The sequence below is a fragment of the Tiliqua scincoides genome, chromosome 1 (assembly GCF_035046505.1).
Source record: "Tiliqua scincoides isolate rTilSci1 chromosome 1, rTilSci1.hap2, whole genome shotgun sequence".
Classification (NCBI taxonomy): Eukaryota; Metazoa; Chordata; class Lepidosauria; order Squamata; family Scincidae; genus Tiliqua; species Tiliqua scincoides.
Genome location: NC_089821.1, coordinates 304580590 through 304593144, shown reverse-complemented (window position 1 = coordinate 304593144; position 12555 = coordinate 304580590). Strand labels below are relative to the sequence as shown.

Here is a 12555-nt window from a genome sequence, read left to right as displayed (position 1 = left end):
CTGCATCCCACCCAGCCCCACCATGCACCTATTACACCATTTTAAACACTTACTGGGGCGAAAATCAAGCCAATTTTCACCCCAGTTAAGTGTTTAGAATGATTCAATGGGCACATGGGGTGGCAAATGGTGGTGGGGACAACCCCCCACTCCCCACACACCCATTAGATTATTAAAAAAACTTACCGGATGCGTGTTCTTGCTTAAACAGGCTGTGTTTGCAGCCAGCAGGACGGAAGGAACAGCAGTGAGATCTTTCTATTGACCTCACTGGTTAACCCTTCCAGTGTTCCTTGTACTGTGGGTCGGGACCCAATTTCAGGTTGGTCCCCATTCATTTCAATGTGTTTTATTTTTAATGTATTAGACTTGATGCTGCCATGGTATGTGACTGCATTTGGGGAAATGTTACAGATCTGTACATTTAACAGGCTACCATGTATATGCTTTTAACAATGATAGGCAATGGGGCTTACCCCTGGGTAAGTTGCATAGGGTTGCAACCTTTAGGATGTTGGGGGAATTTTTTTTTAAACAGATCAGCAATTGCTTGGGAGGGTTCTTTTTTATTTTAAATAAATTTTTAAACTTATACTTATTGTAAACATCTACTTACTTGATTTGATTTCGTTGTATGGGGGGGCGCTAAAAATTTTCCTGTTTGATGATGTCACTTCCAACCATGACATCACTTTCAGGACTTCACTTCCGGTGGGTCCTGACAGTCATTCTAAAAAGTGGATCCTAGTGCTAGAGCACTACTGGGTAAGAGGTAAGAGGCACTTTTTCAAGTGGGTGCTCCTTTTTTTAGCAGGGGGAGAGTAACTGGCCCACCTCACCCCAGCACTGTCTGTTCTAGTGGCTGTCTGCTGGTATTCATTTGCATTTTTTTAGATTGTGAGCCCTTTTGGGACAGGGAACCATTTAGTTATTTGATTTTTCTCTGTAAACCGCTTTGTGAACTTTTAGTTGAAAAGCGGTATATAAATACTGTTAATAATAATTAATAATAATACTGCTTTAACCGTTCCAGCTGCTTCGTATATGCTGTTGCAGCTGAAATGGTTGAAGGGAACACCAGTAAGGTCAACAGAAAGACCTCACTGCTGCTCCTTCCTTCCTGCTGGTTGCAAACACAGACTGTTTAAGCGAGAATGCGTGCTGCCACCTCCGATACATTATTTTAAAAAGTTATAGGGGTGAAAACCAGCTTGTTTAAGCAAGCCAATTTTTGCCCTGATAACTTTTAAAAAATAATTTAATGGGCATGTGGGAGGGGGGGTCCCCACAATCGTGGATACCTGAAACCATAGATATAGGATCCACAGATATGGAGGCCACCCTATAAATACAATTAATAAAACACTGATTAATTAATATACGTGTTTCTCTTTTTCATGAAGTTCAGGTGGAGTTGCAGAAGTGTTAAACTGGTGTCTGGGGTTAGTAACAGACTGAATGAGAGACAACACAATGAAGTTCAAACCTGAAAAGATGGAAATGCTGCTGGTAGGTGGTTTATCTATTCCAGGAGATGATGGTTGACCTTCTCTGTACAGGACTGAATACCTCCTAATGGGGTTGATACACAGTCCAGGGCTGCTATTAGACCCAGCTATTGCTGGACACCTAAGTGGCCTCAGTGATAGAAAACTAACTGGTACTGGGCATGTGAAGCACATCCTGCTAGTCTTAAAGACACTGGCTCCTGTGCCCAAACCAAAATGCTGGATTTAACCTTCAGAGACATAAATAACTTGGGAACTGGCTATCCGAAATATTGTCTGCTCCCACATGAATCTGTTTAGCAGTCCTGGATCAAGCCGACATTATGCCTGAGGCACGGTCCCATTCTCTGTCCCTTTTGGGGCATGCATGTTACTGTGCATGCACCCTTTTGAACATGCACCCACCCCCAATATCATACAGGTCCCTTTTTCCCCACATTGGCCCAGTTCCTCTTTGAAACCGGCTGGGTACAGGCAGCACAAAAGAGGACTTTTTGATTTGTCCAGGCCTTTAGACCTTCTGTTTAAGATGCTGCTTTTGTTCTTATATGAAATAATTTTGTCGTGTTAACATTTCAAATGTTACATCAGAACCTCTAGAAGGCTATTGCCAAAAGAGAGGGGTACAAATCATCTAAATCAGTGGTTCTCAAGCTTTTACCACAGGGACCCACTTTTTAAACTGAGAATGTGTCAGGATCCAACGGAAGTGACGTCAAGACTGGAACTGATATCATTAAGCAGGAATAGTTTTAACAATCCTAGGCTGCAATCCTACCCAAACTTACCCAGCAGTCAGTTCCATTGACTATCATTGTTAAAAGCATATACATAGTAGCCTGTTAAAAGTACAGATGTGTAACATTTTCCCCAAATGAAGTCACATACCATGGTAGCATCAAGTCGAACATATTAAAAATATTGAAATGAATGGGGACCCACCTGAAATTGGCTTGCAGCCCACCTAGTGGGTCCTGACCCACAGTTTGAGAAACATTGCTCTAAATAATTAAGCACTTAAGAGACCAACACTCTTTGTTAAGGAAAACACTTTCAAGGACCAACTGGTCCTTTATAAAGCGAGGCAGGCACTGCCAGTCCTCAGGACTACAATGCGCCTTCAGCTGGTGGTCTAAAGCAGGGGTGCTCACACTTTTTTGGCTCGAGGGCTACTTTGAAACCCAGCAAGGCCCGGAGATCTACCAGGGGGGAAGGAAGCGTCTGACAGACACCCCCTTTAATGTATGGAGCCCCTGCTGGAGTCTAGTTAGTTTTGTCGGTTTTGTTGCTCCATGCCTGAAGAGCAGCTAAAGTGTCAGTTTCAGTGTCAGTTTAATGTCAGCTAAATATGTCAGTTTTGTCTAGTCACTAGATGAAACTGACATATTAACAGTTTGGAGAGACAGGGCTCCGCGATCTACTCATTTTGCCTCGCAATCTACCAGTAGATCGCGATCCACCTATTGAGCACCCCTGGTCTAAAGGATATCAGATGGGGATTAAAACTTGTGCACCACAAGCCAGTTCTAGTTAAAAGAGTTAGCTGGAGGGACCAGCCAATTAAGCAAGGAAACCTCTTAACAAATGACAGAGTCCATCAGGTGGAACTTGAATGCCTGCAGAAGAAATTTGGGTCAGCCTTACCCACTGGAATGAGCAACTTGCTCCTTGCTGATGACAGAGTGCCTTCACCTCCCCTCTTAAGTGAACAGGAGCTGGGATTGGCAGAGATTAACATACCTTGGCAACGATGACTTCCTTCTTCAGAATTTTCATCGCGTAATATCGTCCGGTTGCTTTTTCTTTCACTAGGATGACCTTTCCAAAAGTTCCTTTTCCCAAGAGTTTAAGATACTCAAATTCATTCATAGTCTGTGGAAGACACATTTAAGAAGCAAAAGATTTACAAGTCAAATGTCCTAATATAAAAGTCAGCAAAACGACAGAGATGACAGAGGTCCTTTGATTTATATGTAGATTACAGGGGTATCTCTACCAGCAATATACAAAGCAAAAACTGCACTCTTAGTAAACAGCAGCATCAATTTAATAAAAACTGACCACATAATCCATGAATCAAACTTATCTAAACAATGGTAAACACACAAGACCAGCCCTGCTGGATCAGACTAGCCCGGCCCACATCCTGCCTCCCACAGTGACCAAACAAGATGCCTCTGGAAGAAACCCCACAAACAGGGCATGATGATAGCAGACCCTCTCCCCTATTGCTCTCCAGAAATTTCTAATTATTTATTTAGGAAATTTATACTCAGTTTTACAGAAACCGAATTAGCTTCCTCAAAGCAATCAGGGCCACAGCAATACAAGCACCAATAATAACTGTAAATGTTTTTATCCTGGCTTTCCTTCCCCAAGGGGGATGCACCCAAGCCCCAATTCTAATATAAGGATGGTCATTATCGTTACAGGGTTGAGGAGATAATGCATATTATGTTCACGGAGTGCTCAGAAAGAGCTATAATAAATGCTAGGTATTATCACCAACACTAGAATTCCAAAAACCTAACAGGAAGAAGTATGCTTTCCCCTCTCAGAATTAATTCTGGAGATGTGAATTTTTCCTTTTACTATTTCTATACAGCGGGTCCTCTGTATCCCCAGGGAACCCATTCTGGGACCCACCGTGGATACAGAATTCTGCAAATAATTAATCTGCACGTGAGGGGCCTTAGAACACTTCCAGACGCAACCTGGAGATGTGGAAGATACTGGTGCGAGCTCTTAGTTACTTCTGGTCGCATCTGGGAGGCCTTCTGAGACCCTCCAGCTGTGGGCTCGGCATCCACGGATATAGAAATTGATCGATGCCAAATTTTGTAGACAATGACAGCCCACAGTAATAACAAACACTCCAGATATCATCATTCTCCTCCAATTTTTAATGGAACAGTTAGAAATGGAATTTAGGTATGCCATCATATACCATTAACCATTTCTGCCCAGCCCACAGGTGTACACATTTGACCCTGTTGCGTATATGAAACATTGGGCAGAAATGGCCTAAGAAGTAGCAATGTGCCCGTGTGTTGGGAGGGGGGAACCATATCAAAACCATAAAACCTTCCATGCGAACTGTACACGCTGGGGCTGTTCAGATGTGATGCTAGCTATGGTCTACAGTACAAGCATCCTTGGACTTGCATGCTTTCTCCCTCCCCTGCCCTCTGTGTGGAAGCATGGAGACTGGAAGCTTCTATTCCCAATTTGCCACAAACCATAATTTGCTGCTTTGCCCAAACTTAGAAAACAATGTTTTATGCAAACCGTCCTTCGAAAGCAAACCCTGCCTTGGAATTCTGGTTTGTGAATAAACTCTAGTTTACTGAATTTGGACACATCAGAAAATTATGGTTTGTAGGCACAAAGTTTTATATTTCCTCCTTCAAACACAGCAGGAGAGGGAAGAATAAGAGGGAATGCAGAAGCTAGAGGGAGCTTAAGCTTGTAGTGCTAATCATGGTTTGGTAATGCATTTGAACAGCTCTAGTGTGTACAATTTGCTTCAGTTTTGAGGAAGGAGAGTTTGTTTTCCATGACTGTTTTTATGACTTAGGAACACCTAGTAAGCTTCCAAGAAACACCATGAGTTCTGCTGGAGCAGAGCTGGGAAACAACTGCTCTAGGATACTTTAAATTAAATGCAATTTCTGGGTGTCAACGATGACAGTAATTGAGACCACTGGCAATTTAGGCCATAGGAAAGCGATACTTTTTAAACAAGCCATCTTAACCCGACACTTACCACTTTGTGTTTTGGTTTAGTCATAGAAATTTCCATTTCTTCAGCCCCTGAATTATCACTGGGGGAACCAGATCTAAAATCCATTATTTCTTCTTCTTGTTTCTTAAGGCTGTCCGCTACTGTCTGGATGGCTTTTGTCCATTCTTCCCTAAGAAACCCAAAAAAAAATTGAGCAGCAGTATGTGTGATACTTGTGCTCTGAAAATGGCTTGTCACAGAAGTGCTGTAAATTATTCTGAACAATTCACATGCTGGTTAAACCAAGGTGTCAAAAAGTATGAGAGTCCAGGTAATTTTTAAAAAAAGTTACATTGGCATGAGAGTGGAGGGGAAGTGTCCCTGTGCACTTTGTATGCACTTCAGGGGCACACTCAATCCAATGTTGGTAGAAAGCAGTGGGACTTGGATTATATTAATTTTTCATCAATTCATAATTCTGGAATTCAGCAAGACAATAGTGTACATAGTAGGACCATCATCCAGAAATTAAAGTTAATTTTACTTGATACACCTTTCAATTGCTTTTTCATTAAATTATCAAAGCAACAGTTTAAAAAACCCCATAAAACATAATTATTCTTTATTGAGATCATTTATAGCCCATGTTTTGATCAGAATTCTCAAAGCAGAGTTCAAAATTTAAAACACAAGATATAGCACCACAATACAAAGAGGGAGCAGCCAAAAACCAATATGGGGTCAACATTAACTATAAAATTCTTCTAACCATGAAAAGCTTGCAAAAATAGACCAGTGTCAACTGTATACTTAAAAAGGGGGAAACACTTTAGTCTGTCAAACAGCTGTGGGGTAGGAGTCAGTTCCAAAGTTTCAGGGCCACCCAAAAAAAAATTTGGTTCAGCCATGATCACCCATCGAATAGACACTGGATTGTCAAATGATTGTCAGTGCCTGATCTTAGAGCGAGATGGGATCCCTGGGCCCCAGGTTTATGAAGGGAAGAACAAGTACCTTGAATTTAGCTCAGAAACAAAAGCAACCACCAGTGGAATTCATATGAAATAGTGACTACTTAATTTGACTCCCACGTGCTGAATGAACAATGGTTCAAAACCTTAAAAACGCAACAAAAATGAGAACCACTAGTCAGTTGGTAGGAAAGTTGCTCAAACAATAGCTATATTTAAAAACATCTTCACCTGGGCAAAAAAAAACTGCAGGGCCTTTCTACCAGCTATTTCTGTTGAGTTAATCTTGTTGAGTTCCTTCTGCAAAGTTTCTTTTCTATTTATGCTTATTGTTTTATATATTGCTTTAAGTATTTTTTAGTAGCTACCTAGAGTGGAGACTATTGGCCCAAAAGATGAGAATTAAATATTTTAATAAATAAAAAAGGATCCTGCCTAGTGAACAGTCCCCACCCCATTCTCACCAAATTGCCGAAAGTGAACTTTATTGGAAATCAGACTCCAAAACCCACAGCACCAGAGCAATAAAAAATGCTTTGAGAGGAAGTAGCGCACTAATAATGCTGAACATTTACATCTGCCTTTGCAAGTTGCTTTCGTCTCGATGTCAGAAGGAAACATACCGCTCTTCGGGAGTCTCCACATGAAATGTTCTTTCAATTACTGTGGTCCACTGGAGGCATCTGATGATGAATGTGTTCGGTTTGGGTCTCTCTGTCTTCATCAACTGGCACTCTACCACAGATCAAGAAACGAAAGTCATGGTACGTAAGCAGGTTTAAATAACCATTTGTCTTTATTCTTACCTAGCAAACTGTTGCAATTAATCAGGCATGGAAATCTCTGTAAGTAGCTCTTTAGGGGAGAGAGAAAGAGAGAGGAGGAGGACGACAACGATGACTGGGCTGAGGACAAAGCTATCAGAATGGCTCAGCGGAAGAAACCTCTTGCTGCCTTATATCAAGACAGACCTTTGCACCATCTCAGTTACCTGCTCCAGTATTGGCCCTACAGCAGCATTTCCCAAACTGTAGGTCAGGACCCACTAGGTGGTTTTTGAGCCAATTTCAGGTGGGTCACATAGCAATTAGCTCAGCTGCCATTGAAAATACACAGCTGAAAATACAGGGTACCGAGCTACTGGGCAGGGTGGGCTCTCAGTGGGAGAGAGGCATGATGCTTTGCCCTGAATAGGTAGGAAGAAGGGATGCTGGAGAGGGGGAGGGCTGTGTGCTTGGAGAAGGATCCAAGACTGCCTTCTCGGACTTCTGAGCTAGAATGTTTGAATTCCAAGCTATACAAAATTACAGCACAAGCCTGCTGTGTAATGGGATCTTTGGCTGATCACGGCTCAGGTTTGACCATGACATCGCTTCCAGGTTAATAACATCACTTCCAGTGGGTCCCAACAGATTGTTATTCTAAAAAGGGGGGTCCTTGTGCTGAAAAGTTTGAGAACCACTGCTCTGATACACGGAGAAATGTGGAACCCAGGCCAACCCTTGCGCCACAGCATCAGACCACACTCCCATACCAGCACAACGTTCTGGGTAAAGTCACAAAGCTAACCACAATTTCAGTAGCACGATGGTCACAGAGAGCTGAAGCAGACTTGATAAAGAATAATGGGCTACTCTGTGTCAACTTCCCACGCCTCTCTACTGTTACATGAAGCAAGAGAAACAAGTGACATGACTATCAACAGGTTCTGAGCTTCCCCAGTATGGTGTGAATTTATTTTAATTTAACGCTTTAATTTCAAATACCAAATCAACTCCATTCCAGGGAAGCTGCCCCTGCTTACAAAGTGCACTTGGAATCTCCATATATTTATGAAGATATAAACACACGACTGTCAAGAGAGTACAATTCCCTCTACTTGTTATCTCTAGCTTTTTGGATGCTTTCCATGCGCACACACTGACATTGTCGAGGCTGGTGTTATTACTGCAGCAAGTTGAAGAGCGGACTTCCTTTTAAAATTAAGAACATAAGAACAGCCCCACTGGATCAGGCCATAGGCCCATCTAGTCCAGCTTCCTGTATCTCACAGCGGCCCACCAAATGCCCCAGGGAGCACACCAGATAACAAGAGACCTCATCCTGGTGCCCTCCCTTGCATCTGGCATTCTGACATAACCCATTTCTAAAATCAGGAGGTTGCGCATACACATCATGGCTTGTACCCCGTAATGGATTTTTCCTCCAGAAACTTGTCCAATCCCCTTTTAAAGGCGTCTAGGGTAGACGCCAACACCACATCCTGTGGCAAGGAGTTCTACAGACCGACCACACGCTGAGTAAAGAAATATTTTCTTTTGTATGTCCTAACCCACCCAACACTCAATTTTAGTGGATGTCCCCTGGTTCTGGTATTATGTGAGAGTGTAAAGAGCATCTCTCTATCCACTCTGTCCATCCCCTGCATAATTTTGTATGTCTCAATCATGTCCCCCCTCAGGCGTCTCTTTTCTAGGCTGAAGAGGCCCAAACGCCGTAGCCTTTCCTCATAAGGAAGGTGCCCCAGCCCCGTAATCATCTTAGTCGCTCTCTTTTGCACCTTTTCCATTTCCACTATGTCTTTTTTGAGATGCGGCGACCAGAACTGGACACAATACTCCAGGTGTGGCCTTACCATAGATTTGTACAACGGCATTATAATACTAGCCGTTTTGTTCTCAATACCCTTCCTAATGATCCCAAGCATAGAATTGGCCTTCCTCACTGCCGCCGCACATTGGGTCGACACTTTCATCGACCTGTCCACCACCACCCCAAGTTCTCTCTCCTGATCTGTCACAGACAGCTCAGAACCCATCAGCCTATATCTAAAGTTTTGATTTTTTGCCCCAATGTGCATGACTTTACACTTACTGACATTGAAGTGCATCTGCCATTTTGCTGCCCATTCTGCCAGTCTGGAGAGATCCTTCTGGAGCTCCTCACAATCACTTCTGGTCTTCACCACTCGGAAAAGTTTGGTGTCGTCTGCAAACTTAGCCACTTCACTGCTCAACCCTGTCTCCAGGTCATTTATGAAGAGGTCATTTATGAAATTAAAAGCTTTTAATTTGCAACTTGCAACACGATTAAATATTTATTGACATTGACTGGCTCCCCCAACAGCCTCTCTTAGTTGCTGTGTTTGGGGCCATATATTTTATGCCTCATTTGCCCCTGAAATGGTGAAACTTCTCAATGACTACTTTTGTGTTTTTCATGACAAGAAGATCTAGTTTTTCATTCATGGCACGCCAAGGTTACTCTGCACCCTACTAAAGAAGTGCAATTAGATTTTAAAAGTGCATTAAACGAGTCATGAAAAGAACTTCAGCACAATAAGAACACAATTCCCCAATTTTTTTTTTCTTTAAAAAGGGAATGCAATAAGAGTTTATTACTATATACAAAGATGTTCTAACTCAGCAGCAATGGGTGCCACCTCACTGGACTAGACTGGACTGAGGTGCATATAATAAATCTTAAAGAAATTTTCTGTTATTAAAATAAGCTCTCTTGTATTGATTCAGACCATAGGTCTATTAGGGAGTTCCATTATGTCACCTGCATATTTACTTCTACAAGGCAAACACCAGCTTGGGGGGAAATCAGGCTTCAGATGAGCAAACTGACACAAGAGAGAGGGTTAACACACCCACCCCACCACTGCATATGAAATCAGGGCTCCCCATGTTTGCCAACAAAAAATGCAAGAAAATTAAAATTCTTTCCATATTTATTGACCTGCCAAGGAAACTGAGTGCACAGCACAGGATTATGGGGCACATGCTAGAATGCATTTTATATGGGACCTGACCAGCATGGGCACAACTCACACTGCTCAACCCCAAAACACACCCCAGCGTGGTATAGAAGGAAATGATCAATTACGGTCTTTCCAGCAGGGCTGTGGAGTTGGTGCCGACTCCACCTCTGACTCCACCCCAAAATTGCTTCTGACTCTACAACAGGGGTGCCCAAACCCCAGCCCCGGGGCCACTTGCGGCCCTCGAGGCCTCTCAATGGCTGGCCCTCAGGGAGCCCTCAGTCTCCAATGAGCCTCTGGACCTCCGGAAATTTGTTGAAGCCTGCACAGGCCCAATGCAACTGCTCTCAGCGTGAGGGTGACTGTTTGACCTCTCACGTGAGCTGCGGGATGAGGGCTCCCTCCACTGCTTGCTGGTTCATGTCTGTGATGCAGAAGTGGCAGCAAAGGAAAGGCCAGCCGTGCTTTGTGCCAGGCCTTTTATAGGCCGTGAGCTATTGCAAGACCTTCATTCATTCATATAAGTTCATCTTTAATATATTCATTTATGTAAACTTATGTAAATTTATTCAAATTTTAAATGTAAATTAATTCTTTTTTTTCCCTGGCCCCCGACACAGTGTCAGAGAGCTGATGTGGCCCTCCTGCCCAAAACATTGGACACCCCTGCTCTACAACTATGATTCTACAGCCCTGCTGAGCTGGAGCCAGTCAGAAGCAATTTTGGGTGAAGGCGGAGTCAATACTGACTCCACAAGCCTGCTTTCCAACATCTTGCCCTCCACTGCAAAACTTCTCAATGTCATCATAAACTTCTGGGGCACCCTAAAGTTCCACAGATCACAGTGTGAGAACTATCAATCTATCCTATTATTGCCTACTGTTACTGAAAGTGGCTTCCCAAGTCTCATACAAGGTCTTTCACAGCTCTGCAACTCCAACATTTTTTTCAAAACAGATAAACTTTGGGATGCAAAGCATATGCCCTACATTTAGATCCTTCCAGATCAAGCAAAACAGATGGCAGTCATACGCAGTCTGTACCATTGCCAGTCTACTCACCCACCCATAAACTAAAAGAATATAGTATGGTCAGAGTAACTAGCATTGTTTATAGAACACGAGGACAAGAAACCTGCCCATTTGGTCCATTGCAGCATTTATTTATGGACAATCCAATCCCCCAGGTGAGACTTGCTTCCTGGGGTCAGAAAAGCTGGTGCTGGTGGACCATAAAGACATTTCCCATAATAAAATGTGACTGGGTATGCCCAATATGTATGTAACTTCTATGTATATGTAACCTCTATGTAGATTTTGGTGGCCTACTTAATCTGATTATTGGGAGGATGAAAAGGGGGAGCTAATGGTGGGGGGGTTGGTTGGTTTTATGTTGTGTTGCAGCTGAGGTCCAGTCTTCCTAAACTGGAATTGGTGGCGATGTGGCGGTCCAGTGGTGGTGGTGATGTGGAGGTCCAGTCTTCCTAAACTGGAATTGGTGGTGATGTGGTTTTTCCACCATGAATCTGGGGGAAGAATTCTTGCATGGTTGAAAGGAATAATTCTTCCCCCAGATTCATGGTGGAAAAACCACATCACCACCAATTCCAGTTTAGGAAGACTGGACCTCAGCTGCAACACAACATAAAACCAACCAACCAACCCCCCCACCATTGTTGCTTGGTGTGAGCTGTGGAAGACAACAGGATTTCTCAGCAGCAAGGGAGGGGGCATCCACTAGGGATGGTACACCCATCAACCCCTATAGGGGTGTGTGCGAAAGCCAGATTTAATCCCCCAGCTACATCTGACCTGACTCACGACCCGATCCTATTGGGCCCGCACTGGCGCTGCGACATTCTGCGTCTGGGCTGGCACCAGTGCTGGGTCAGCATGAGCTTGTGCTGAGCCGGCACCAGGCGGAGGCCAGCTGCATGCTGCCCGGAGCTCCAGGCGAGTGCTGGACGATGGAACGGTAAGTTCCAGGCTAGGGGCTAGGCGTTCTGGGACGGGGAGGGAGGAGGAAAGGCGAGGTGGGCGGAGGGAGCGGGACAGGAAGAGCAGCTCCGCTGGATCCCAGCACTGGGCCTCTCGGTCCGACATGGGGCTGCTTTACTCTGCTGGCAAAGAGTCAAGTAGTCCCACTGCAGGGCTTCCTCTCTTATCAGCAGGAAGGAGACGAATGTCCCCCTTCCTACGAGCAGCCACAGGATGCTGCAGCCTGGCATCCTGCATCCTGGCAGCCACAGGATGCTGCAGCAGCCATTTCAGCGCCACTGCTCCTCTGGGGGCCAGGCAGGTCAGGATTGGGCTGCCTGTCCACCTGCTGCCTTTTTCCAGAGGTCAAAACAAATGACACCAGCAATGAGTGACGCAAAAGGATAACGTGGGAAGGGTTAAAATGATTTTGACCTCAAGAATAACATTCTATTATTGGTTTTTGATAAGAGGAAAGGAACAAGACCAATTAAAATCGACACGTTTCATCTAAATCAGCGCTGTCCATTGATATTTTCTTGAGCTTGCTGATCCAGCAATCTTTAAAGCACACAGCAAGATGAATAATAGAAATTTGTCCGTTAATAA

General features: G+C 43.8%; 1 protein-coding gene across 1 annotated transcript in view; it reads right to left on the bottom strand.

The window, feature by feature from the left end:
* AKT1 (AKT serine/threonine kinase 1) overlaps positions 1-12555 on the bottom strand; it is a 129710-nt gene that overhangs the window by 36937 nt on the left and 80218 nt on the right. The window contains exons 4-6 of the mRNA XM_066629508.1: positions 6827-6938; positions 5275-5422; positions 3249-3380 (exon numbers count right to left, since the gene is read on the bottom strand). Coding sequence (XP_066485605.1) covers positions 3249-3380; positions 5275-5422; positions 6827-6938 — 392 coding nt within the window. The remainder of the gene's footprint in view (positions 1-3248; positions 3381-5274; positions 5423-6826; positions 6939-12555) is intronic.